This window comes from Oncorhynchus masou, chromosome 12 (assembly GCF_036934945.1).
Source record: "Oncorhynchus masou masou isolate Uvic2021 chromosome 12, UVic_Omas_1.1, whole genome shotgun sequence".
Lineage (NCBI taxonomy): Eukaryota > Metazoa > Chordata > Actinopteri > Salmoniformes > Salmonidae > Oncorhynchus > Oncorhynchus masou.
In genome coordinates, this window is record NC_088223.1 from 76836009 (window position 1) to 76860442 (window position 24434).

General features: G+C 40.9%; 1 protein-coding gene across 3 annotated transcripts; it reads left to right on the top strand.

The window, feature by feature from the left end:
• The first annotated feature begins 1776 nt into the window (after positions 1 to 1776).
• Positions 1777 to 23408, top strand: micu2 (mitochondrial calcium uptake 2). Of its 3 annotated transcripts, none has more exons than XM_064981977.1 (12): positions 1777 to 2007; positions 12467 to 12596; positions 12784 to 12815; positions 12955 to 13030; positions 13223 to 13270; positions 16047 to 16129; positions 19165 to 19224; positions 19487 to 19584; positions 19894 to 20077; positions 20373 to 20481; positions 20962 to 21119; positions 22407 to 23408. In XM_064981977.1, exons 1-12 carry the CDS (start codon positions 1819 to 1821, stop codon positions 22506 to 22508), a joined length of 1269 nt encoding a protein of 422 aa, XP_064838049.1. In that variant the 5' UTR covers positions 1777 to 1818; the 3' UTR covers positions 22509 to 23408. The 3 variants fall into 3 exon arrangements, with proteins under 3 accessions (XP_064838049.1, XP_064838050.1, XP_064838051.1); XM_064981978.1 differs by having other exon boundaries at positions 1778 to 2007; positions 19894 to 20065; XM_064981979.1 differs by lacking the exon at positions 1777 to 2007 and adding an exon at positions 4097 to 4185.
• Positions 23409 to 24434: the final 1026 nt, after the last annotated feature.

Genomic DNA, 24434 nt, shown 5'->3' on the forward strand with positions numbered 1-24434 from the left:
ACAGCTCAAATAAGCAAAGTGAAATGACAGTCCATCCTTGCTTTAAGACATGAAGGTCAGTCAATACGGCAAATGTAAAGACCTTTGAAAGTTTCTTCAAGTGCAGTCACAAAAACCATCAAGCGCTATGATGAAACTGGCTCTCATGAGGACCGCCACAGGAATGGAAGACATCTAGTTACTTGAGGTCGACCGATTATGATTTTTCAACGCCGATACCTATACCGATTATTGGAGGACCAAAAAAAGCCAATATCGATTAATAGGCCGATTTTTATATATATATTTGTAAAAATTACAATTACAACAGTACTGAATTAACAATGAACACTTTTATTTATTATGTTTTAACCCCCTTTTTCTCCCCAATTTCGTGGTATCCAATTGTTTTAGCAGCTACTATCCTGTCTCATCGCTACAACTCCCGTATGGGCTCGGGAGAGACGAAGGTCGAAAGTCATGCGTCCTCCGATACACAACCCAACCAAGCCGCACTGCTTCTTAACACAGCGCGCATCCAACCCAACATCTGCTTCTTAACATAGCGTGCATCCAACATCGCGCGTTAGCGACTCCTGTGGCGGGTCGGGCGCAAGTGCACGCTAACCAGGTCACCAGGTGCACAGTGTTTCCTCCGACACATTGGTACGACTGGCTTCCGGGTTGGATGCGTGCTATGTTAAGAAGCAGTGTGGCTTGGTTGGGTTGTGTTTCGGAGGATGCATGGCTTTCAACCTTCGTCTCTCCCGAGCCCATACAGGAGTTGTAGCGATGAGACAAGATAGTAACTACTAACAAAAAAACAAAACAAAAAAAGAGTTACCAGCCTCAGAAATAGCAGCCCAAATAAATGCTTCACAAAGTTCAAGTAACAGACATATCTAAACATCAACTGTTCAGAGGAGACTGTGTGAATCAGGACTTCATGGTCAAATATGGTCATTGTCTGTTCTTTTGAGTGTTGATGTTGAGTCTTTGCTCGACAAAGTGATGTTAGGATATATAAGTTATCCTGTACAAGCTTTTGTGCAGAATACATTTTATGGTTATATGTGTCAAGCTTATGGGCATGTGTGTAGGAGGGAGGTTCCTAGGTGTGAGAAGTGTGCAGAAGGCCATGAGATAAAGGAATGTGTAGCATTGAGGAAAGTAGTGTTAATTGTAGGGGTGTCGATGGGGCTGGGGATCAGAAATGTACGAGAGAGGCAGGTTGAGGTTTCCAGGGTTAGAGTAGTGCAGAAGTTGTCATATGTTGATGCAGTGAAGAAAGTAAAGGAAGATGGGTCATGTGGGAGGGACCCTGAGAGGAGTGGTGTGAGTAGTAGATCTCTACCAGTACATATATGTTTCAGTAAGATTGGATTTTTAGCATTTATAGCAATGATTATCAACTGTACTGCAGGGATGGAACGTAAATTGCAGAAAATTGAGGTTGTGGTGGCAGCTGCAGAGAGGTATTTGGGTGTGAGAGTCTTGACATCAGAAGAGTTAGAGGGTGTGTTAAGTGGTGATATCCCATCCTTTCAGGTTGTTGGCCTGAGGAAAGTTTAAATAGATTTAAATAGTCGAGTAGGGTGGTATTATTTTTATTGTATAAAAAGTGTGGTGTTAGAAGGGTAGGATATTTGCTTATATTGTTATATTTTTTATTTTCAAGCGAGGTATAAGGGAGCTGTAATTCAGTCTGGCGGTGGTGGCGGTAATTCAGTGGTGGCGGTAATGCAACATATTGGATGTCAGACGCCGTTAAACCTCATCGAAGAAGAAAATTCTTAAGAATGTTGGAACCTGACCAGTGGGTGTGGCAGTTTATGGAAAATGGCTAGCTGGGGAAGGGCTGCTGGAGTTTTGAGAAACTTGTTGACTAGACCTTGGTCGTACAGAGCGCTGCATCGTGCCTTGGGACCTGGCATTTTGGGGACTCTCGTTGGAAGCGGACTGATATATTATCACTATGAACCGAGCAAGAGGTTTTTTCCCTTCACCGTTCATGCGGAGGAAGAAAAGGTAACGTATATTTGGCGCAGCAGTAACTAACGTTAGCTGGATTTATATCTATGTTAGCTAGCTAAAGTTAGCTAGTCAGCCACAATGTGACATTTTCTTGCTAGTTAGTTACCTGTCAGTGCCTGGTGAATCAGTGTTTGTTCGCTATACTCGTCTACCATGATCACAACTGAATATTACAGTGCACAAGTAAACAGCCCTACATAGGACGATTCGCGGAGTCCTATATAGGGCTAAAGTAAACAAGTAACGTTAGTCCAGGGTTGAGGAGTAACGGATTACATATATTCTGTTACATGTAAGGGATTACATTTTAAAAAACTGTAATCCGTTACCTTTAAATATATATATATTGTAATCAGATTACCTATTGTTTTGAAAAACTAGATTAATTGGAGGATTATTTTTGAATTCTGAAAGGATGTTTCAGAAAAACAATATTTGACACTTCTCTGTTTACTAAATGACATTCAAATAAGCATTGAAAAACGGAGCATGTTTACATTTGTTCCACCTGAGCGAGTCTGGCCACAATGATGACACACCAAATGGGTTTGATGGATCGCGGGAAAATAGCAGGAAAAGGCTTTTGCAGGCTACAGTTTGTTAGGGTTGCGTAAATTCGAATCTGGTATCAGGATAAATATAACAATGAGTCACCGATTTTATACTATGTATTTTTTATTAGCTAAGTAATAAATGGCAAATGCAACTTTCGTATATACGGCTCTCTGTAATACCACGCAGGGCAGAACAGAGAACTGACAGGATGTACTAAACAACTGTTGTTCTTATACTGTGATGACATGGTTCCAACCCGTCTGTTGGCCTATCACAGTAGAGGCTGGGCGTGGTTTAGACTTGTTCAGCCTATTGCAGGCGCTCAGGCGGGTTCCCGCCTCTTGGCGTTTCTTGGAGTCCTCCCTCCATCGATGTATAGATTCCTATTGTTCTGGTATCACCCCCTAGTTGTAACAGTTGCTCAGTTCCTGCTATTGTGTTCAGTATTTTTTCCATCTCAGTTAAACCGAGTGATGACCACCCCTCCCTATCACAACTTTGTAAAATACAGCAAGTCACACCATGTGCTCAATATTGTTACATACAAACACAAGGACAAAGCATCTGCTGGGCTGTTATCTACAGTTTTGCAAAAGTGCAGGACACAACATGTTACTCAGTTCTTGTCACACACAAACAGGCAAGTAGCAAGCAGTTGTTTAATTTCATAATGATGCTCCAGTGCACAAATGCAGATACCTCACACAACCAACATCAGATAATATTTAATCATATATATGGTAATGGCTATAATGTAAAACACAGAATCCAACAATCCCCCTTTTTCACACCTCCAAAGGTGTGAACAAAAATTCAGCAATGAATCATATAACAGTTACAAAGTTCAAAATACCTTCATGTTCTCCATTTGATCCCACTATGTACTAGATTGGCTACCAGCCACCTAGGAACTTAAAACCCTCATGTCAAAAGAGAACAGCTCATTTATAAACAGAATAAAAAAAAATGGTGTTAAATTTAAGTCCCCCTTTTGACACCTGCTAGGGTGTCACTCATTATCCTTTATTTCAGCGGTCCCAACATAGTAATATGTTAATAGCATTTCATGAAAATAATAGAACGTTTATTATTAATAAAACATTATTATTATCTTTATTATTATTATTTTTTTTACTGAAAAACAGAAAAGGAAAATCAACCAAGAAAAAATAAAAATCAACAAGTGATATGCTTTTGTCTCCCCCTTTTGACAAAAACAGGATAAGACTTTGCTGTTTATTGACATGTATATTAAAACTTTGGTCACGGAAAACAGAGTAAAGCAGTGCAAAGCATTATTATAAACCATCTGATCCTCTCAGCTACTCTTATCCTGCACCAGGTGGGCACCATGCCACCCAGGGCATCCAAACCTTCACAACAGGGAGAACAAACATACTGGAAAGAACTTATCATAAAACAAACATGTAAAACAAGGAACTGTGGTGGTGTAATATTTATTCTACTACCTCACCCACAGCATACCATGGGTCATCCTCAGTCAGTCCCATCCTCCCTGAAAGCTTGATTCAGTGTCAGGATCTCCAACTGGAGCATCAAGCAAAGGCATCATGCCTGAAGCCTTCACCACATCTGTAACAGACTTCTTAAAACACGGTATGATGCAAGCAGCACAACACATCAATAATAAAAATAAAGAATTAGGGTCAGAAATCCAGTAACCACCATACTAGTGTACTTACCAAACCAGGCTCCCAACCAAGAGAACAGTCCAGACTCCTCCACCCCCGCCATGGTCCTCATCTCAGCAGATAGTGCATCAAGCCCACTAAGGGCCTTAGATATACTACCATCTGGACTGGTGTCATTAGGAATATACGTGCAACTTTGTTCACCGAACATCTTGCAGACACCCCCCTGACTGGCAAGAAGCATATCCAAAGCAAGTCTATTCTGTCTGGCAACCTTAGATGTGGCCTCAAGCTGTTCAGACATACCAGTGAGTGCATAACGGGAGTAATTCACCAAACGCTGTTGATTATAGTAGATATAATTAATCCATGCAGTCTGTCTTGCATCCACTATGGCTGGACCTATAATAGGTAGTAAGTGCCAGAGTCCATCATTCCTACCCAAGGCCTGAAACTCATGAGGAACCCCCACTGGCACCCCCAACAGGTTAGCGTGTATGTCAACTACATCATCCGTCCATGTAGCACTACGTCAATGTCTCCCAGAGGATGTAATGTTTTCAGGCCCCCTGGATACAGAACCCAACAGCTGTTCAGCAGTAACATCAAGGGGTCCTGTGTGGCTCAGTCGGTAGAGCATGGCGCTTGCAACGCCAAGCGTCGTGGGTTCGATTCCCGCTGGGACCACCCATATGTAAAAGTAGTGGCCCCAGCCGACTTGTAAGTCGCTTTGGACAAAAGCGTCTGCTAAATGGGATATATATCAACAATGGTCAGTGGAATTATCAAACTGGTCAGAGCACACATACCTTGCCAGTCTCCTCTAAGAATGGGTCTCAGCACTCTTTTCGGTCCACAGATCCACCACACATCAGCCAGACCACTAGTTTGGTTTAGGCCTGCAACCGGCCAAGTGGCATTAATGGTATGTTACTACTGCAATCAGCTTCAGGCAATCTCCCATAGTCTATGCCATTACCTGTACCCGTGATGCAACTGTAGATGCCCTCATATGCCTTAACACCCCAAGGGGCCCGATGAGGAGGTAGTGTAGGTAACACAAGGCTCAAAGGGGAACAGACAGTTGAATTGGGCTGAACCTGGTAAAAACCTCTCAGAATACACAACCACCCCTCTCCTTCTCCTATAGCAAATGGGTGTGTAGCCAGAACAGGTCTAGCATGACCACATAATGCAGTCCTTTCTTTTCAGGGTCTTCGCTGTATACCTCATATAAGACAGCCACAAATTGTCCCTACCATCAAAACCAGTCTCAGTGCCTAATTGATCAATAGCTGAATAGTCTCTAACGTTAATTACCTGAATGGGATTTAACACAGTGGTGGTAGGTGGTAGGTGGCAGGTTTGGTCCAGGGGTGGTAGAGGAGTGTGTCTGGCTCTGGTTTGTCTGGGACCTCTGTGGTTTTGGCAGCACCTTAATAGAAAACACACCCATCGTGTCTGTCCCGGTCCTTTGTAGTCCGAGGGTGTAAGTGCCTGCATCAGAGAGCTTAATAGTTTTGATGGTTAGTAGGATTTCATCACCTTTACAGAGTTCAACAGTGCTCCCAGGTTTCCCCCATATCTTGGAAAACCTATCCACCTTTGCGGGATCCCCTATGCTATAAGGATACCCTCTTCTCCAATCCCAGAACTGTCCCAAGTTGGTTATCATGTAATCCCCATACGGACACCCTCCCCCATTACACAGGTACACTGGCACTCCTGTACACAGATGTTAAAACCAAACACAAATATCTCAATTTCTTCCCTGCCCTGTTGGCTCAAAATATGTCCCAAATACTTAACATGAGTCTACCATAATTAAAACTTATCCTAGCTAATTTTCACACCACATTCATCAGAGAAAATATAATGACACTATAATGTAAATTTCACTGCCTTTTTTGTATGAAATTACCTTAATATCAGTATTACAAATGACCCTAGATTCTCCATCCAAATGGCTTTCCAATGAGGCTGATCAGACCACAAAGGAAAGTTACAATGGAGGTCATAAGTCATACCACCCCTCCAAAGAAGTGTTTCTTACTATATTAAACAACATTCCATTATTAAAAGATTTCACCTATTTAATTAAGACTCAGAAAATAAAAACTTCTATTTTTTTCATATGTGAGTGTACCCCTTTAAGATATCTTGTCTCTGGGAACATGGAAATCCCCTTAAACCCAAAACGTTTACTACAAAAACAAAACCTAATAATTATGATAATCCCCTCAAACTCAAATAATTAGTCTCGATGTTTCATGTCTTACATTCGTGTTTCTCCAAATTGTCTCCCCAAAATACTTCTTAAATACCTTGCCATTAGACACACACAACTGTGATAAACGTACACTGTCCCTTTAACATAAAATAAACTCAGCCTGCAATCCACTCTGCGGGCCTTTCATTGTTCCCCATAATGAAAACAGATTCTAATGTTAGTATACCTTAACCTCCTGTTTAATTTCAATTGTGTTATCTGAACAATCAAACAAATCAATAACCGGGAAGTACTTGTGTAAATTAATTAAAAGAACAAAATAAATCTACCTTATTTCTCAGCACTTGGTTAGAACACCCCTCCCGTCTTACGTCGACCACACCCTACACCCCGTCTCCCGTACCTAGTGTATATCTTATCTATTACTCAGTGGCTCAATTAATGTTTAACGTAAGTATGTTCAGATGTTGATTATGTCATTCTACAATATCAGTATAGTTCAAACCTCATACACACAGAATTTTACATTAATAGAGTTTAACACTTTTTCCAATAGTCATGCACACCCCCTCAATATTCAATGATATAACTCTGTGCAAACGTCTCATTTGCAAGTCTGCGACTTTTTAAACATTCTCCCCGGTACCAGCTCCAACTGTAATACCTAATGTACCACACTCGCTTGGTCCCCGACCTCATTCATACCGATATTAGCCCCCGACTGAATATCAAGCGTATTTCATGCACACGATTGAGTCTCACAAATCTTCATTCACGCCAGTAAGCTTCAATTTACACCATACACACACAGATCTTCATTTTACCCCAGTAAACCGACCAGTGGGAGACGCAATGGCCCCACCTTCTATCCATTCTCTGCACAGCTTCTCCCCCCGTCTCTTCCACTCCCCACTCTCTTCACCTCCATTCACTTCTAGAGTGGACTTCAGCGTTTTCAACACCTTTTCTATTTCCAACGACATTTTATGTACACTACAATACCGTCAACAACCTATGCCTTTTCTCAAACCCAAGTGGTACCCTTTCCATATGGCTAAATCGGCCCCCAATTAGGTCTAAAGTAAGAACTCAATTATGCACTGTGGGTCCCCTAGGGTATTAAGTAGTCTAGTGTCCCCCGGATTATCACCTTTACTTCAATACCAAATGTACAAAATAAAAAATACAATCACTCCATATGACTAATGTGTTGACCGGATCACGTTTCTAGAACAACTTAATGTCTCACTCAAACTTGGTAGTCAGTGCGCCGACTTTACTACCCGATGTACTTCACACACACCTATGCTTTGTTAGGACCTTAGAGAGACCCTCTCCATAGGGCTAAATCGGTCTCAAGTCCATTTAGTCAATTTAATTATCCGTCATTCACACTTGGCCCTGCCTAGTACATCACATTCGCATCATATGGCTTTCCATTCGCACTTGGGTGGTAACTCGTTACCCACCACTCATACATGTAGTCCCAGACTATCCATTCACACTATGGTGGTCACTCGTTACCCACCACTCAGTTACCCACCACTCATACATGTAGTCCCAGACTATCCAGTCACACTTTTATAATCAACTAGAATGAATCATACATGTAGTCCCAGACTATCCAGTCACGCTTTGGTGGTCACCCGTTACGCACCATTCATACATGTAGTAAGTGTCCTCTGTTACCACCTACCAGCCAGGCATACTAGTACATCCCATACACAATGCATCATTAAGTATTGTTGATCAATAATAAAATTGCAGTTTCCAATGGAGATATTACTTTCTCAACTATTTTCCAATCTCACACATCATAATAGTTTAAATTTAGTAACTTACATCAAACAGGTGTCTCACAAAACTAAATTTGGATAACTCCAATGTACAGAACTTTAGTTTTTCACAACAGGTGTCTGCTTACCTCTTTTAGTTGACCGGTCAGGATTTGTGAGACACACCGTCCGACGACAGTACTGGCCAATCGGCTGGCACACCAGTGTCCAGTGATGTCCTTTACCAGATCACGTCGGGGTCACCAAATTGTTAGGGTTGCGTAAATTCGAATCTGGCATCAGGATAAATATAACAATGAGTCACCGATTTTATACTATGTATTTTTTATTAGCTAAGTAATAAATGGCAAATGCAACTTTCGTATATACGGCTCTCTGTAATACCATGCAGGGCAGAACAGAGAACTGACAGGATGTATGTAAACAGTTGTTCTTATACTGTGATGGACATAGGCCACCAGACGGGTTTGAACTATCACAGTAGAGGCTGGGCGTGGTTTAGACTTGCCCAGCCTATTGCAGGCGCTCAGGCGGGTCCCCGCCTCTTGGCGCTTCTTGGAGTCCTCCCTCCGTCGATGTATAGATTCCTACTGTTCTGGTATCACCCCCTAGTTATAACAGTTGCTCAGTTCCTTCTATTGCACATGCACAATGCACATGTAAATAGCACTTGTCAGAGCTATTTAGTGTAAACATTAACATTGATTTATCCTGCAATAGATGTAATTCAATTGGTAACATTTTTGTCTTCTTCGAATTCCTCTTAAGGGGAAAGTAATCTAAAAGTAATGGAATTGAATCAGATTACGTTACTGAGTTTGGGTAATCCAAAAGTTACATTACTGATTACAATTTTGGACAGGTAACTGTAATGGATTACATTTAGAGTAACCTACCCAACCCTGCAAGTAGCCTATTTAAGGCTGCATACAAATATGGTAGGTAGCTAGAGACTACAACTACTTATTCGGTGGAGTTTACCGGCGGTTGGCATCCAATATGTTGAATTACCACCACCAACGGAAATATAGTATACAGTGGGACAAAAAAGTATTTAGTCAGCCACCAATTGTGCAAGTTCTCCCACTTAAAAATATGTGAGGCCTGTAATTTTCATCATAGGTACACTTCAACTATGACAGACAAAATGAGGAAAGAAATCCAAAAACTCACATTGTAGGATTTTGTGAATTTATTTGCAAATTATGGTGGAAAATAAGTATTTGGTCACCTACAAACAAGCAAGATTTCTGGCTCTCACAGACCTGTAACTTCTTCTTTAAGAGGCTCCTCTGTCCTCCACTCGTTACCTGCATTAATGGCACCTGTTTGAACTTGTTATCAGTATAAAAGACACCTGTCCACAACCTCAAACAGTCACACTCCAAACTCCACTATGGCCAAGACCAAAGAGCTGTCAAAGGACACCAGAAACAAAATTGTAGACCTGCACCAGGCTGGGAAGACTGAATCTGCAATAGCTAAGCAACTTGGTTTGAAGAAATCAACTGTGGGAGCAATTATTCGGAAATGGAAGACATACAAGACCACTGATAATCTCCCTCGATCTGGGGCTCCACGCAAGATCTCACCCCGTGGGGTCAAAATGATCACAAGAACGGTGAGCAAAAATCCCAGAACTACACCGGGGGACCTATTGAATGACCTGCAGAGAGCTGGGACCAAAGTAACAAAGCCTACCATCAGTAATACACTACGCCGCCAGGGACTAAAATCTTGCAGTGCCAGACGTGTCCCCCTGCTTAAGCCAGTACATGTCCAGGCCCGTCTGAAGTTTGCTAGAGAGCATTTGTATGTTCCAGAAGAAGATTGGGAGAATGTCATATGGTCAGATGAAACCAAAATATAACTTTTTTATAACTGACATTTAATCCTAGTAAAAATTCCTGTTTTATGTCAGTTAGGATCACCACTTTATTCTAAGAATGTGAAATGAATAATAGAGTTATTTATTTCAGCTTTTATTTCTTTCATCACATTCCCAGTGGGTCAGAAGTTTACATAAACTCAATTAGTATTTGGTAGCATTGCCTTTAAGTTGTTTAACTTGGGTCAAATGTTTTGGGTAGCCTTCCACAAGCTTCCCACAATAGGATGGGTGAATTTTGTCCCATTCCTCCTGACAAAGCTGGTGTACCTGAGTCAGGTTTATCGGCCTCCAAGCTCCCACGCTCTTTTTCAGTTCTGCCCCCACATTTTCTATAGGATTGAGGTCAGGGCTTTGTGATGGCCACTCCAATACCTTGACTTTGTTGTCCTTAAACCATTTTGCCACAACTTTGGAAGTATGCTTGGGGTCATTGTCCATTTAGAAGACCCATTTACGATCAAGCTTTAACTTCCTGACTGATGTCTTGAGATGTTGCTTCAATATATCCACATAATTTTCCATCCTCATGATGTAATCTATTTTGTGAAATGCACCAGTCCCTCCTGCAGCAAAGCATCCCCACAACATGATGCTGCCACCCCCGTGCTTCACGGTTGGGATGGTGTTCTTCGCCTTGCAAGCGTCCCCCGTTTTCCTCCTACCATAACAATGGTCATTATGGTCAAACAGTTCTATTTTTGTTTCATCAGAGCAGAGGACATTTCTCCAAAAAGTACCATCTTTGTTCCCATGTGCAGTTGCAAACTGTAGTCTGGCTTTTTTATGGCGGTTTTGGAGCAGTGGCATCTTCCTTGCTGAGTGACCTCCACACTTAATGCTACCCCAGAAAACACTCCCTTCAATGGTGCCCTGTACCTAAGTGCAAAGCAAGATACTGGTCTTTCCTCAAGTTGCCGCATGGAGTGCCTGCTCCCTCTGATCGGAAAAAACACAAACATCACAAGTCTGCTTCGGGTTACCTTCACCGACTCAACAGCACCCACCATCTTTTCCACCCAACCTGAAACCATCCATGGATCAGCCAAAAGGCCTGGTTCCACCCTATTCAAAAATCACACTCCCTCTGGACCAAACGTATCTTTATCACAACCATGTCCGGCAATGCAAGGCTCTGGCTCCGAGCTCCTCACATCACCTTCTACCCCTTCCATTTCACCTCCAGAACTCAAAAATGGCATCTGGCTTACTCTGTATGAACTTGACACCAATCGTCCTCTACATACCCTCTCCCTTGTTATTGTTAGCTTCAACAGATTCAAACCCATACTCTGCCTCCCTCAGTCTTTTCAACCTCCTCTCTTTTTTTCCTCCAATCCTCCTCCCTTAACCAATTACCCGACTCCTTTTGAAAATATTCAACTTTTCCAAGACAATCTCGTTTTAGCCTCCTCGAGAGATATGCTAAGCCCTGTACTCCCTTCACCTCAAACGTGAGCAATCTGCCAAAAATGCTACTGAACGACAAGCTAGCTAGCGAACTAGCCCCAATCAGCATTCGAGCCCAGAATGACAGCCATGGTATATCAGACCGTATACCACAAGTATTTTTACTGCTCTAGTTAAGTTGGTAACCAGTTTATAATAGCAATAAGGCTACTATTGATATATCGCCAATATACCACAGCCCTTAGCTGTAGTAGATTGGTCCTATACCACCCCCCCAGGACTTATTGCTTATATATATATATATATATATCACTATCCCCAACACACCCCACCATTCCTTCCCACTACTTTTGGGGTAGAAAAATAAAATTGCGACACCTCTTAAGACATTGGGGACTTAGCTGAAAGTTACATACCCTATAAAGGGATAACAGACAATAGGCTAACAGACATGAGCCAAGTAGAGAATGGGTTATAAGACCCCTGATTCATTTCATTTAGTCAGTTCTACCACTGAATTGCTCATTTTTAACAAGGTTAAAGGTTGTAGTACAGTTCAGCTTCAGTCCACAGGAGGGCACTGTGTCACTGTCAGAAGATGTGTGCTTCAGTCAGAAAAAGTTTCTCTTATCTCTTTGGTCTCAGCTAGCTAGCCAGCCAGTGTTTATTTCCTATGTTTTCTATCTATGGGGAAATTGTGCAATCAGTAGCCTTGATAAATTGATAGCTGAAGCAAGTGAAATGTATTAACTAGTTGCTGTTAGATAAATAACAGACATTCATGCAATGTGCCACAATAGTTGGTCAGGAGTACTGACAATTGTTCTATAGTCATTACCTTATCCAATTTTCAGCTTTGCACTGCCCTTGTATTTTAGACCTTGTCTTTCTTTTAGTGCTAATGCTTCTTTCCATATTATAGTTGCTTCCAGTGTTCCAGCATTCTGCCAGACGGATGTGCTTCAACCAGTTTGCTTCCATGACGTACAATAAGGAACTCTACATGACACCAAGGGATTTCCTCTTCTCAATCATGTTGGAGAATGTTGACCGTAAGTACAGTTGTATCAAATGATAGTGTCCATGTTGTAAAATGGCCTAGCTGGTAGAAAAGGGAATACTTCATGATGTAATGAATTGAATTGATTGGTATATGGCTACATAAGCTCCCTCTGTATTCAATTTTGTTACAGGCAAGAACTGCACTTTACATAATTTTCCTTTCATCTGCCATTATAGGTAAATTACCAAAGAAAGCTCTAACCAAAAAGGTGAGTGTTGTGATCAGGTTAACTCATTGTCAGAACGGGTTTTGGATTTTAGTCCTATCGTGCAATGCCATCAACATGAGCTTTACAGCAATAGAATACTATTGGTTGTTTCTCCTTGTATAATATATGTTACTTGCAGGAGGTGGATAAGATGCTGGATGCTGCCTCACGGGTCCAGGCAGGTAACAGTCTGTTCAGACACTTCGGCGACGATGGTACGTTTTTATGCCATGGTCAAACAGCCTCACTGGTGCTATGTGCTTCATCAATGTAAAAAGATGCGGGATAGTTATACTTCAGGCAGGATATATGTATTTGATCACTATGTGGGAGTGTCAATCTAAACAGGATAAATGAACACTCACTGAAATGTTTGTGTGATGGAGAAGGCATGTTTTGTCTTGCAGGTCTGATATCCTACACAGAGTACCTGTTCCTGTTGACTATTCTGACCAGTAAGTTATAGACCCAGAATGACATACAGTGGAAACAGCCCTCCCTTTCAATGACATGCATTTGCAACCGGCATCCTCTAATTCTTACACAACACATTTCACTTCATCTGGGTTGTGTGGATTATGAGTCCATGTCCTTGTTTTTGTTTGAAAGCCATTTTTTTTGTCAATTTAAAATAACATCAAATTGATCAGAATTACAGTGTAGACTTTGTTAATGCTGTAAATTAATATTGTAGCTGGAAACGGCAGATATATATATATTTTTTATGGAATATCTACAAAGGCGTACAGAGGCCCATTTATCAGCAACCATCACTCCTGTATTCCAATGGCACGTTGTGTTAGCTAATCCAAGTCTATCATTTTAAAAGGCTAATTGATCATTAGAAAAGGCTTTTGCTATTATGTTAGCACAGCTGAAAACTGTTCTGATTTAAAGAAGCAATAAAACTGGCCTTTAGACTAGTTGACAATGTCTGCACTGTATTTCTGATCAATTTGATGTTATTTTAATTGACAAATTCTTTTTGCTTTTCTTGAGAGAGATCATTTTAGAATAATAGTGAAGACATCAAAACTATGAAACACCTGGAATCATACAGTAACCAAAAAAGTGTTATATATTTTTTGAGATTCTTCAAAGTAGCCACCCTTTGCTTTGATGACAGCTTTACACACTCTTGGCATTCTCTCAACCAGCTTCATGAGGTATTCACCTGGAATGCATTATAATTAACAGGTGTGCCATGTTAAAAGTTAATTTGTGGAATTTCTTTCATAATGCGTTTGAGCCAATCAGTTGTATTGTGACAAGGTAGGGGTGGAATACAGAAGACATCCCTATTTGGTAAAAGACCAAGTCCATATTATGGCAAGAAACACAAATAAGCAAAGATAAACGACAGTCCGTTACTTTAAGGCATGAAGGTCTGTCAATCTGGAAAATTTCAAAAACTTTGAAAGTTTCTTCAAGTGCAGTCGCAAAAACTACCAAGCCCTATAATGAAACTGGCTCTCATGACCACCACAGGAAAGGAAGACCCAGAGGTACCTCTGCTGCAGAGGATAAGTTAACTAATTAACTGCACCTCGAATTGCAGCCCAAGTAAATGCTTCACAGCGTTTAAGTAACATGCACATCTCAACATCAACTGTTCAGAGGAATCAGGCCTTCATGGTTCATTTGCTACAAAGAAACCACTAAAGGACACCAATAAGAAGAAGACTTGTTTGGGTAAAGAAACACGAGCAATGGACATTTGACCAATGGAGTCCAAATTTGAGATTTTTGTTTCCAACCTCCATGTCTTTGTGAGACGAAGAGTAGGTGAATGGATGATTTCCGCATTTGTGCTTCCCCCCATGAAGCGTGGAGGTGTGTCGAGGCTTTGCTGATGACACTGTGATTTATTTAGAATTCAAGGTACACTTAACCAGCATGGCTACCACAGCATTCTGCAGCAATACTCCATCCCATCTGGTTTGTGCTTAGTGGGATGATCATTTGTTTTTCAATAGGGCAATGACCCAACACACCTCCAGGCTGTGTAAGGGCTATTTGTGCTGCATCAGATGACCTGGATTCCACAATCACCCGACCTCAAATCAATTTGAGATGGTTTGGGATGAGTTGGACAACAGAGTGAAGGAAAAGCAGTGCTCAGCATATGTGGGATCTCCTTCAAAATATAGAAAACCCTTGACTGAGTAGGTGTGTCCAAACTTTTGACTGGTACTTATCTTTTTTCTTTCTTACTTTCTAACCCTACCTCTCCTGATTGGAGTGAGCTAGTGAACAACAACGCTTAGCCCTCTACTTCCAGCTTATACATATTATGGACACAGTATTTTACAATAGTTCTATTTTGTTTGTTTTTACTCCATTCCTTCATAATTTACATGCATTAACATGTAGTGTGTGTGCATCTATCAGGTGCATTTCAGTACATATAGTGGAGACAACATATGGGTGACAGTTGTCGATGTGTTCAGAGGGTCCCTGATTCGAGCCCAGATTGGGGCAAGGAGAGGGACTGAAGCAAAACTGTTACACAAGTACATATAGTACCACCTTGTTTCACTCTGTTTTGGAACACTTTCTTCTGTTGAGTTTTGCCAAATGAACAGGACCCTGGTTTAGTGCAGCTGTAGTTTAAAGACGTGACCAGGCAGTGCCACATTAGTAAGCTCTCATATACTTTTCTTCACACACGGCACAACCTTGCCTTGGCGGACCAGCACAACCATAATTGTCGCAATATTTTTGTACAGGAGCTGGCTCCTTATGGATTGCCGAGTGTCCGTTGCCCATGATATTCTCAGGACCTGCAGTTGTCTGCACATTAACTTAATTTATTGACATTGTACGTTAGATTATGGTATCTATCCTGTTTAGGATCGTACATTGTGTAGCCTTTTACTGTAACACATTGACTGAACCTGGGTGGTGTTCAGTTGGCACAAAACAAAAAAGGATGTCTTCAAACGGTCCAATAGAACACACATTTTCCATTGACAGTTTTTTATTGCTGTTTTCGTACTTACTGAACACACTGCCCATGTGGTAGTGTTTTGGCGACTTAGCTTCCTCATTCAAAATGTTGCCCAGTCACCAACAATGTTGTGCTTGAATCATTATTTCAGGAGACCCTGCTGTTAACCTTGTGGCGTGGACAGCAATCGAAAACTAACCGCTCATCTTGTCGCTGCTTTGTTCTGTCCAAGCAGCACCTAGTGACGTTAATTTCTAACAGAAAATGCATTGTTATTTCAGAGCCACACACAGGATTTCATATAGCTTTCAAAATGCTTGATATTGATGGCAATGAGCATGTGGACAGAAAGGAGTTTCTCAAGGTATGTTTTATAATCTATATTATAAAATGTTCCTTAAAGGGCCAATCTGCAGTTCAAACAACAGCAACCGGGTACCACTCCACAGTTTTAGGTAAACGGCTTTGGGGTGGGACTAGAGAAATGTAACCACTCTCACTTTCATAGACAGGACTATGGATGCAAGGACTAACCATCCATGAGAGTTTTAACTATGTTTTTAAGCTATAGTGTTATTTTACAATTGCATTGTTTATAAACAATGGAGTAACTCAAGCTTATATTATATATAAGCTTATCATTAATTTTACATTTTAAAAATGGATGTAGCAATCGCAGATTGCCCCTTTTAAATGTTTTATTTTATGCTTCTCAAGGAATTGATGGAATTGTATTCTGTATTCAGTGTCATGTATTGTATATCTATACAGTGGGGGGAAAAAGTATTTAGTCAGCCACCATTTGTGCAAGTTCTCCTACTTAAAAATATGGGAGAGGCCTGTAATTTTCATCATAGGTACACTTGAACTATGACAGACAAAATAAGAAGAAAAAATCCAGAAAATCACATTGTAGGATTTGTAATGAATTTATTTGCAAATTATGGTGGAAAATAAGTATTTGGTCAATAACAAAAGATTATCTCAATACTTTGTTATATATCCTTTGTTGGCAATGACAGAGGTCAAAGATTTTCTGTAAGTCTTCACAAGGTTTTCACACACACTTGCTGGTATTTTGGCCCATTCCTCCATGCAGATTTCCTCTAGAGCAGTGATGTTTTGGGGCTGTTGCTGGGCAACACGGACTTTCAACTCCCTCCAAAGATTTTCTATGGGGTTGAGATCTGGAGACTGGCTAGGCCACTCCAGGACCTTGAAATGCTTCTTACGAAGCCACTCCTTCGTTGCCCGGGCGGTGTGTTTGGGATCATTGTCATGCTGAAAGACCCAGCCACGTTTCATCTTCAATGCCCTTGCTGATGGAAGGAGGTTTTCACCCAAAATCTCACGATACATGGCCCCATTCATTCTTTCCTTTACACGGATCAGTCGTCCTGGTCCCTTTGCAGAAAAACAGCCCCAAAGCATGATTTCTCCACCCCCATGCTTCACAGTATGTATGGTGTTCTTTGGATGCAACTCAGCATTCTTTGTCTTCCAAACACGATGTGTTGAGTTTTTACCAAAAAGTTATATTTTGGTTTCATCTGACCATATGACATTCTCCCAATCTTCTTCTGGATCATCCACATGCTCTCTAGCAAACTTCAGACGGGCCTGGACATGTACTGGCTTAAGCAGGGGGACACGTCTGGCACTGCAGGATTTGAGTCCCTGGTGGCGTAGTGTGTTACTGATGGTAGGCTTTGTTACTTTGGTCACAGCTCTCTGCGGGTCATTCACTAGGTCCCCGGTGTGGTTCTGGGATTTTTGCTCACCGTTCTTGTGATCATTTTGACCCCACGGGGTGAGATCTTGCGTGGAGCCCCAGATCGAGGGAGATTATCAGTGGTCTTGTATGTCTTCCATTTCCTAATAATTTCTCCCACAGTTGTTTTCTTCAAACCAAACTGCTTACTTATTGCAGATTCAGTCTTCCCAGCCTGGTGCAGGTCTACAATTTTGTTTCTGGTGTCCTTTGACAGCTCTTTAGTCTTGACCATAGTGGAGTTTGGAGTGTGGCTGTTTGAGGCTGTGGACAGGTGTCTTTTATACTGATAACAACAAGTTCAAACAGGTGTCATTAATACAGGTAACGAGTGGAGGACAGAAGAGCCTCTTAAAGAAGAAGTTACAGGTCTGTGAGAGCCAGAAATCTTGCTTGTTTGTAGGTGACCAAATACTTATTTTCCATCATAATTTGGAAATAAATTCATTAAAAATCCCACAATGTGATTTTCTGGATTTTTTTTTTTCATTTTGTCTGTCATAGTTGAAGTGTACCTATGATGAAAATTACAGGCCTCTCTCATCTTTTTTAAAGGGGAGAACTTGCACAATTGGTGGCTGACTAAATACTTTTTTGCCCCACTGTATAAAGTATCCACACTGAAAAATATTGCTGCCCCTTACATGGACATTACCTAATTGGAGGTTTTGACATACACACTCCTACAATGAATGAGTACTATGAACACTTGATGCTAATGCAGAGGTACTATATGGCCAGTACCTTAAGTCTGTGCCACATGTTTGTTCCTCTGAACTAGTTTCTCCCACCTCAATTGGTTCCTTCTGTCAAAACATTGGCCTATTCATTCTCAGTCTGAAGTATCACATTTTACAAGGCACAGAAACTAGCTTGTAAACATACTGTATCTGTTAGTTGGCTTTAGCACAAGACAGTATGCATACATGGCTACAAAAATGCCCGTGACTATACAATTTTGTACAAAACCAGTGAAAAGTTGATTCCCTAATTTAGGCTGTTGTGAAAATTGGCAACACTGGGAACCACAAGGGTTAGAGTTAGACCACTGTTGTGTTCCTAAAACCCACTGCACGTCTAAAAGGTGTTATGCACCTCCAATTAGATTATTGTTTGGTTTAGAAGATGAGTTCCACACCTGACAAAGTAGAGCGGAGCAGCATGGATAATAATTCAGTGTGTTTGAGGGGTTCCGTGTGAGCAAAGCAAGGCAAAGGATCACTAATCTTGATCACATAATAATTAGTAATTGGGCTTCAAAGTGATTTGTAGATTAGTGATTCTGTGTGGTCCAACTGCTTTGTAGTCGATCTCAAACACTCACTGTTTGCTGTTTCATACTGTTTCCAGTTTTAATATTAGAGTGAGGCATTGTGGGTAGTTGATAACCTTTTGACTAATGAAATGTTCTGTTATTGCTGACATTTCTTGGATTATTCAGATGAGTATGAGGTATGTATGTGTTATTAGTGAATTTAACTGAATTAGTAGTTTCCCGCATTCTGAGAACATGTAAGCTCGCTAAGAAATGCTCTCACAAGTAGTAAATGTTTTTAGCTTAATCTTCTGTTTTATCTGCATTATTATAATGCAAAGAATCATTGTTGCTGCTTTGTTTTATGATGAAGCTCAAGAAAATAATTGGGAAAAGAAAAGAGACAGTGCCTAAGGAAGGTGCCACAGACATGGTAAGTCAACACTGAACTTTTATTTTTAAGGCGGAATTCTCATGTGACTTTTGGAAACACTTTTTAAAATACTCTCTATAGATGACATTGAATGGCCTTTGGGGAAATGCCTATTGAAAGCACTAAGCCTGGCCAACTGTCATTATATGATATTGTAAACCGTTGTATACGGAAAATGATTGTTTACTCGTATTTCAAGCGTGATGGGGCTTGCAGTAATAACAAAGGCAGGAAGTGTTGAAACTTGATGTCATCTAAACAGAAACCAGTCGCAGAGGGGGATGATGTGAACACTACACTGCAGGCCTTCTTCTTTGGCAGGAATGGTGAAAACAAGCTTCAGTACAAGGGATTTTGCAGGTAAAATATATGTGGGTTACAATGTAGTATCATTGGTGTTAAATGATATAGCTACTCCCAACCTTTTTCTTGTAGGTATACATAATCCTAGTAAAATCATGTTTTTGATACTTCATATAGACACTAATGATAGACTTCAGAGTAGGAGTATTGATCTAGGATAATTGTTGCCTGTCAGATCATAATGAATATGGTCACATAGACAGGGGGAACCTGATCCTAGATCAGCACTCCTACTATTAGACACTTTTTGAATACAGGCCCAGAACCGACCTGTGTCAGTGTCTTTACTCTGGATTTCTCCTCTAGGTTCATGGAGGACCTGCAGGCGGAGGTGCAGGAGATGGAGTTCCTGCAGTTCTCCAAAGGTATGGACACCATGCGGCGGGAGGACTTTGCCGAGTGGCTGCTGCACTACACCAACGAGGAAGCCAACGAGGCCTACTGGGAGAACATGAGGAAGAGGATCCCTGCGGGCCAGGTAAAAAGGAATGTAATCCACCCTCCTTTCCTCATTTCCTTGAGATCATCACAGATCAGTAAGGGTTGTAATAGGTGATATTGAGGTTGCCAATTACTACCCAAATGTTTTCCCCAATTCAACAAATTCAGATATGGGGGTCACTTTTTATTGAAGGATGAAATTTCAAAACATTCGGATAGGGATAATATGCAGTAATGTCAATGTACCTTCAGGTCTAAGAAGTGAAATATAGCACATTTTGGGGGACTCTCAAAAGGTGACTGATCAATGTACGACTTGGACATTTGTCCCTCTTCTCTTCTAGAGCATCACATTTGACGAGTTCAAAGCGTTCTGCCTCTTCACCAACAACCTGGAGGACTTTGCCTTCTCTGTGAAAATGATAAGTGAAGCCAACCGACCTATCGGAATGGGTAATTTTCTTATCTCTCATAGTTTTTTGTAGGAAGGACATTTTGTCTGAAATATTCTGATTCTACACAGTCAAATCACTTTAAAGCAGCATTCAGCAGTTGAAACAGTAACAAAGGGCACTCCCTGCCCCTGTTTTGGTGAAAAGCTGAGGAAATGTGCTCGAGAAATGTAACCACTCAAATGTATATCCAGAAGGACTGACCATCCATGATATCAACATTTTAGCCATGTTTTGAGGCTATATAGTGTTTATTTACATTTACTTTGATTACAAACATTGGCGTAAAACAAGCTTATTTTGGGTTCTGTTGGGGTACGACAGTTGAACTCAGTTCATGAGACATTTCTAAGTTATATTCTTCCATGGATACGTATCATAATTATTATTTTTTTGTCCAATAATAGATGTAGCAACTGCTGATTGCCCTGTTAGCCAAGTACATTATCCTGATAGTTTATTTCCCTTGCATTCTCTGCAGTCCAATTTAGGCGAGCTGTGAAGATTGCCACAGGGCACGACCTCTCTGAGAACGTGCTGGACACTGTGTTCAAGATCTTTGACCTGGACGGCGATAACTGTCTGAGCCACAAGGAGTTTATCGGAGTGATGGAAGACAGAGTACTGCGCGGCTTGAAGGTACAGGGGGCATTTATATATCAGTTGAAGCAGTCCTTTATGGCGTTATTTGGTCTTGAGATCCACACTTAACTCTAACTTTCATGCAAGTCTCCAATTGACGTTAACAATCATTGTGATGTGAGTTGCGGTCTCTGTATGAATTGTGCTATACAAATCAAGTTTAGGCTGAGGCTGTATGACCTGATCGATTTGCAATGTTACTTTACGCAAAAAAAAACATTCAGAAAAACCTGATGCAGCTGCTGCTCCCTCCCCATCCCTTCACGTTCCTCACTTTAGGCTACTCACCTTTATGAAAACCCCAGTCTTATCAGCAACATGGTTTACAATCTGCCTCACATTTCTGAACTAAAATAATATATTTTAAATTTATTTCACCTGTGCTTTTGAATATTTCCTGCATGTATTATTTTAGAACGCATGGGTGTGGTTTTATGCTGTCTGTTAACTCCCCCATCAATTGATGTAATCTATTTGGGCCCAGTACAGACTAAAAAGCTTTGTGCAATGATGTAATCATCCTAGATATGCTGTCATATCGGAGGCCTACCCTAAATTACAGGGGGGGTGGGGAGTTAATAGCTGCTTGTTACTCCCCACCTGAGAAAGGAATATTAAATCACTATTTGGATGTTGATCATGTCGCCCATTTTTTTTGTATGTTCATCCCGGAGGTAAGTGAGAATTAAAAAAGGGGAAGGAGGGAGCAGCAGACATTGTGTAAAAAAAATAACACGTGCAGTAAAGTTGTTTAGTCCTGGGCTCAGTTTGTCAAAAGTTATCTGTATTTTGCCTATCGGATAGGATTAAATGCATAGAAATAGAATGAATAGAACGGACAAATCCGTCTTGAATGGGGGCTCCCGTTCTATTTTTATGCTTTTAATCGTATCTGATAGGATAGGGCCCTGGTGATCAGGTCATGCAGCCACTCTGGGAAGTTTATTAAAGCTGCAATATGTAACTTTTTGGGCGACCCGACCAAATTCAGACATGTCATTCTCATTGAAAGCAAGTCTAAGAAGCGGTAGGTCTGTTTTATGTGTACTATTTCTATGCTACCCATTAAATGTAGTTTTACTTTCGGTTTTGTATACTAGCTTCAAACAGCGGAAAATGCAATATTTTTGGTTATGGAAAAGATACTTCAGTTATTTTAGATAATTCATTGTACTATCTAAACAATGACTGCTTGTTTTGTTGGCAAACTATTAGAATTGTAGCAGAGCGATATTTGCATATTTTACCTTTAACGTTTATTATGTGATGTCTGTATTTCCCCAGGTGCAGCCCCAGCGTGGCATCACAAATTACTGGAAGTGTGTGAAGAGGGAGACCCTAAAGGGGGCCCAAGAGGCCCTCCGGGACACCGGAAGCCCTTTTTGAGGGGCTAGGCCATTGGATGGAGATGCGTCTTACGAGTGTTCACTGGGTGACTCCAATGTAAAGCATTGATGGCTGACCACTAGTTGACTATTATCACTGGATATTTGTCAATGGAATATAAACATGGTCCTAATGAACTAAATCAATGTTTTTCAGGATTTTTGTTTGCGAAAATATAATTGCAATATACAGCACATAATCTATAGGTGAGGTTTATTCTAATATAAATGGGTTGTTGTGATGCTTGATACCAGTCTATGCATACAAGGCATATAAATGTGAGATCTTTTTACATTTTATTGAAAGTGTCTTGGCACTTTTTACCCTATTTCTCTCAAATGCAAGTGATTTGTTTACAGGTAGACATGGTGTACTGTGGTATCATTTGAAAGTTCTAAACTGTTGAGTCATATAGGTGGAAAGAGTCATGTTTGAAATATGTTTGTCTTCAACACATTGCTAAGTACAGTTGTGTTGTAATATATTGGCACCCTTGCACAATTCACTTTGATTTCTTCAATAAGTTGACATTTAAACTTTTTGTTCACCCATGTATTTAAGAACTGCGCAGGATCAAAAAAAAAATCTGAAATTAAGATTGTTCACTACAAAGTCAAAATGGCGTGGACAAAAGAATTCAGAATTCCAATTAATTTGGTTGAAGGAAGGAGATTCTTGTTTAAGGTGTGATTTTTCACCTGTGGTAAGTTGCATGTGCTTACAGGGTACAAAGCTGTTCAATACGTTTTGAAAACAGAACATTCTGCTCCATTTCACTCCATTGTAAAGTGCAAGGGTGCCAATCTATTAGATCATAGCTGTGTACTTTTTTTGTTGTGTAGATTAAATAAATTCAGAATTGCTGCATTGCTCCTGGAATGTGCATTTGGGAAAGATTCAGACCCCTTGACTTGTTCTACATTTTGTTACGTTACAGCCTTATACTAAAATTGATTAAATACTTTTTACCCCCTCATTAATCTACACACACCCCATAATGACAAAGCTAAAACTTTTTTTTTGCAAATATCTTTAAAAAATAACATACCTTATTTACAAAAGTATTCAGACCCTTTGTTATGAGACTTGAAATTGAGTTCAGGTGCATCCTCGATGTTTCTACAACTTGATTGGAGTCCACCTGTGGTCAATTCAATTGAATGGACATGATTTGGAAAGGCACACACCTGTCTATATAAGGTCCCACAATTGTCAGAGTAAAAACCAAGCCATTAGGTCTAAGGAATTGTCTATAGAGCTCTGAGACAGGATGGTGTTGAGGCACAGATCTGGGGAAGGGTACCAAATAAATTATGCAGCATGGAAGGTCCTTAAGAACACAGTGGCCTCCATTCTTAAATGGAAGCAGTTTGGAGCCACCGTGACTTCCAAGAGCTGGCCACACTGAGCAATTGGGGGTGAAGGGCCTTGGGCAGGGAGGAAGAACCTGATGGTCACTGACAGAGTGTAGAGTTCCTCTGTGGACATGGGAGAACCTTCCAGAAGTACAACTATCGCTGCAGCACTCCACCATTCAGGCCTTTATGGTAGCGTTGCCAGATAGATGCCACTCCTCAGTAAAAGGCACATGACAGCCTGGTTGGGGTTTGCCAAAAGGCACCCAAAAGACTGACCATGAGAATCAAGATTATCTGGTCTGATGAAACCAAGATTAAACTCTTTGGCCTAAATGCCAAGCATCACATCTGGAGGAAACCTGGCACCCTACAGTGAAGCATAGTGGTGGCAGCATCATGCTGTGGGAATGTTTTGTTTTTTTTTCGGACTGGGAGACTAGTCAGCTTGGAGGGAAAGATCCTTGATGAAAACCTGCTCCAGAGAGCTCAGAACCTCAGACTAGGTTGACAGTTTACTTTCCAACAGGACACCAACCCTAAGCACACAGCCAAGAAAACACAGGAGTGG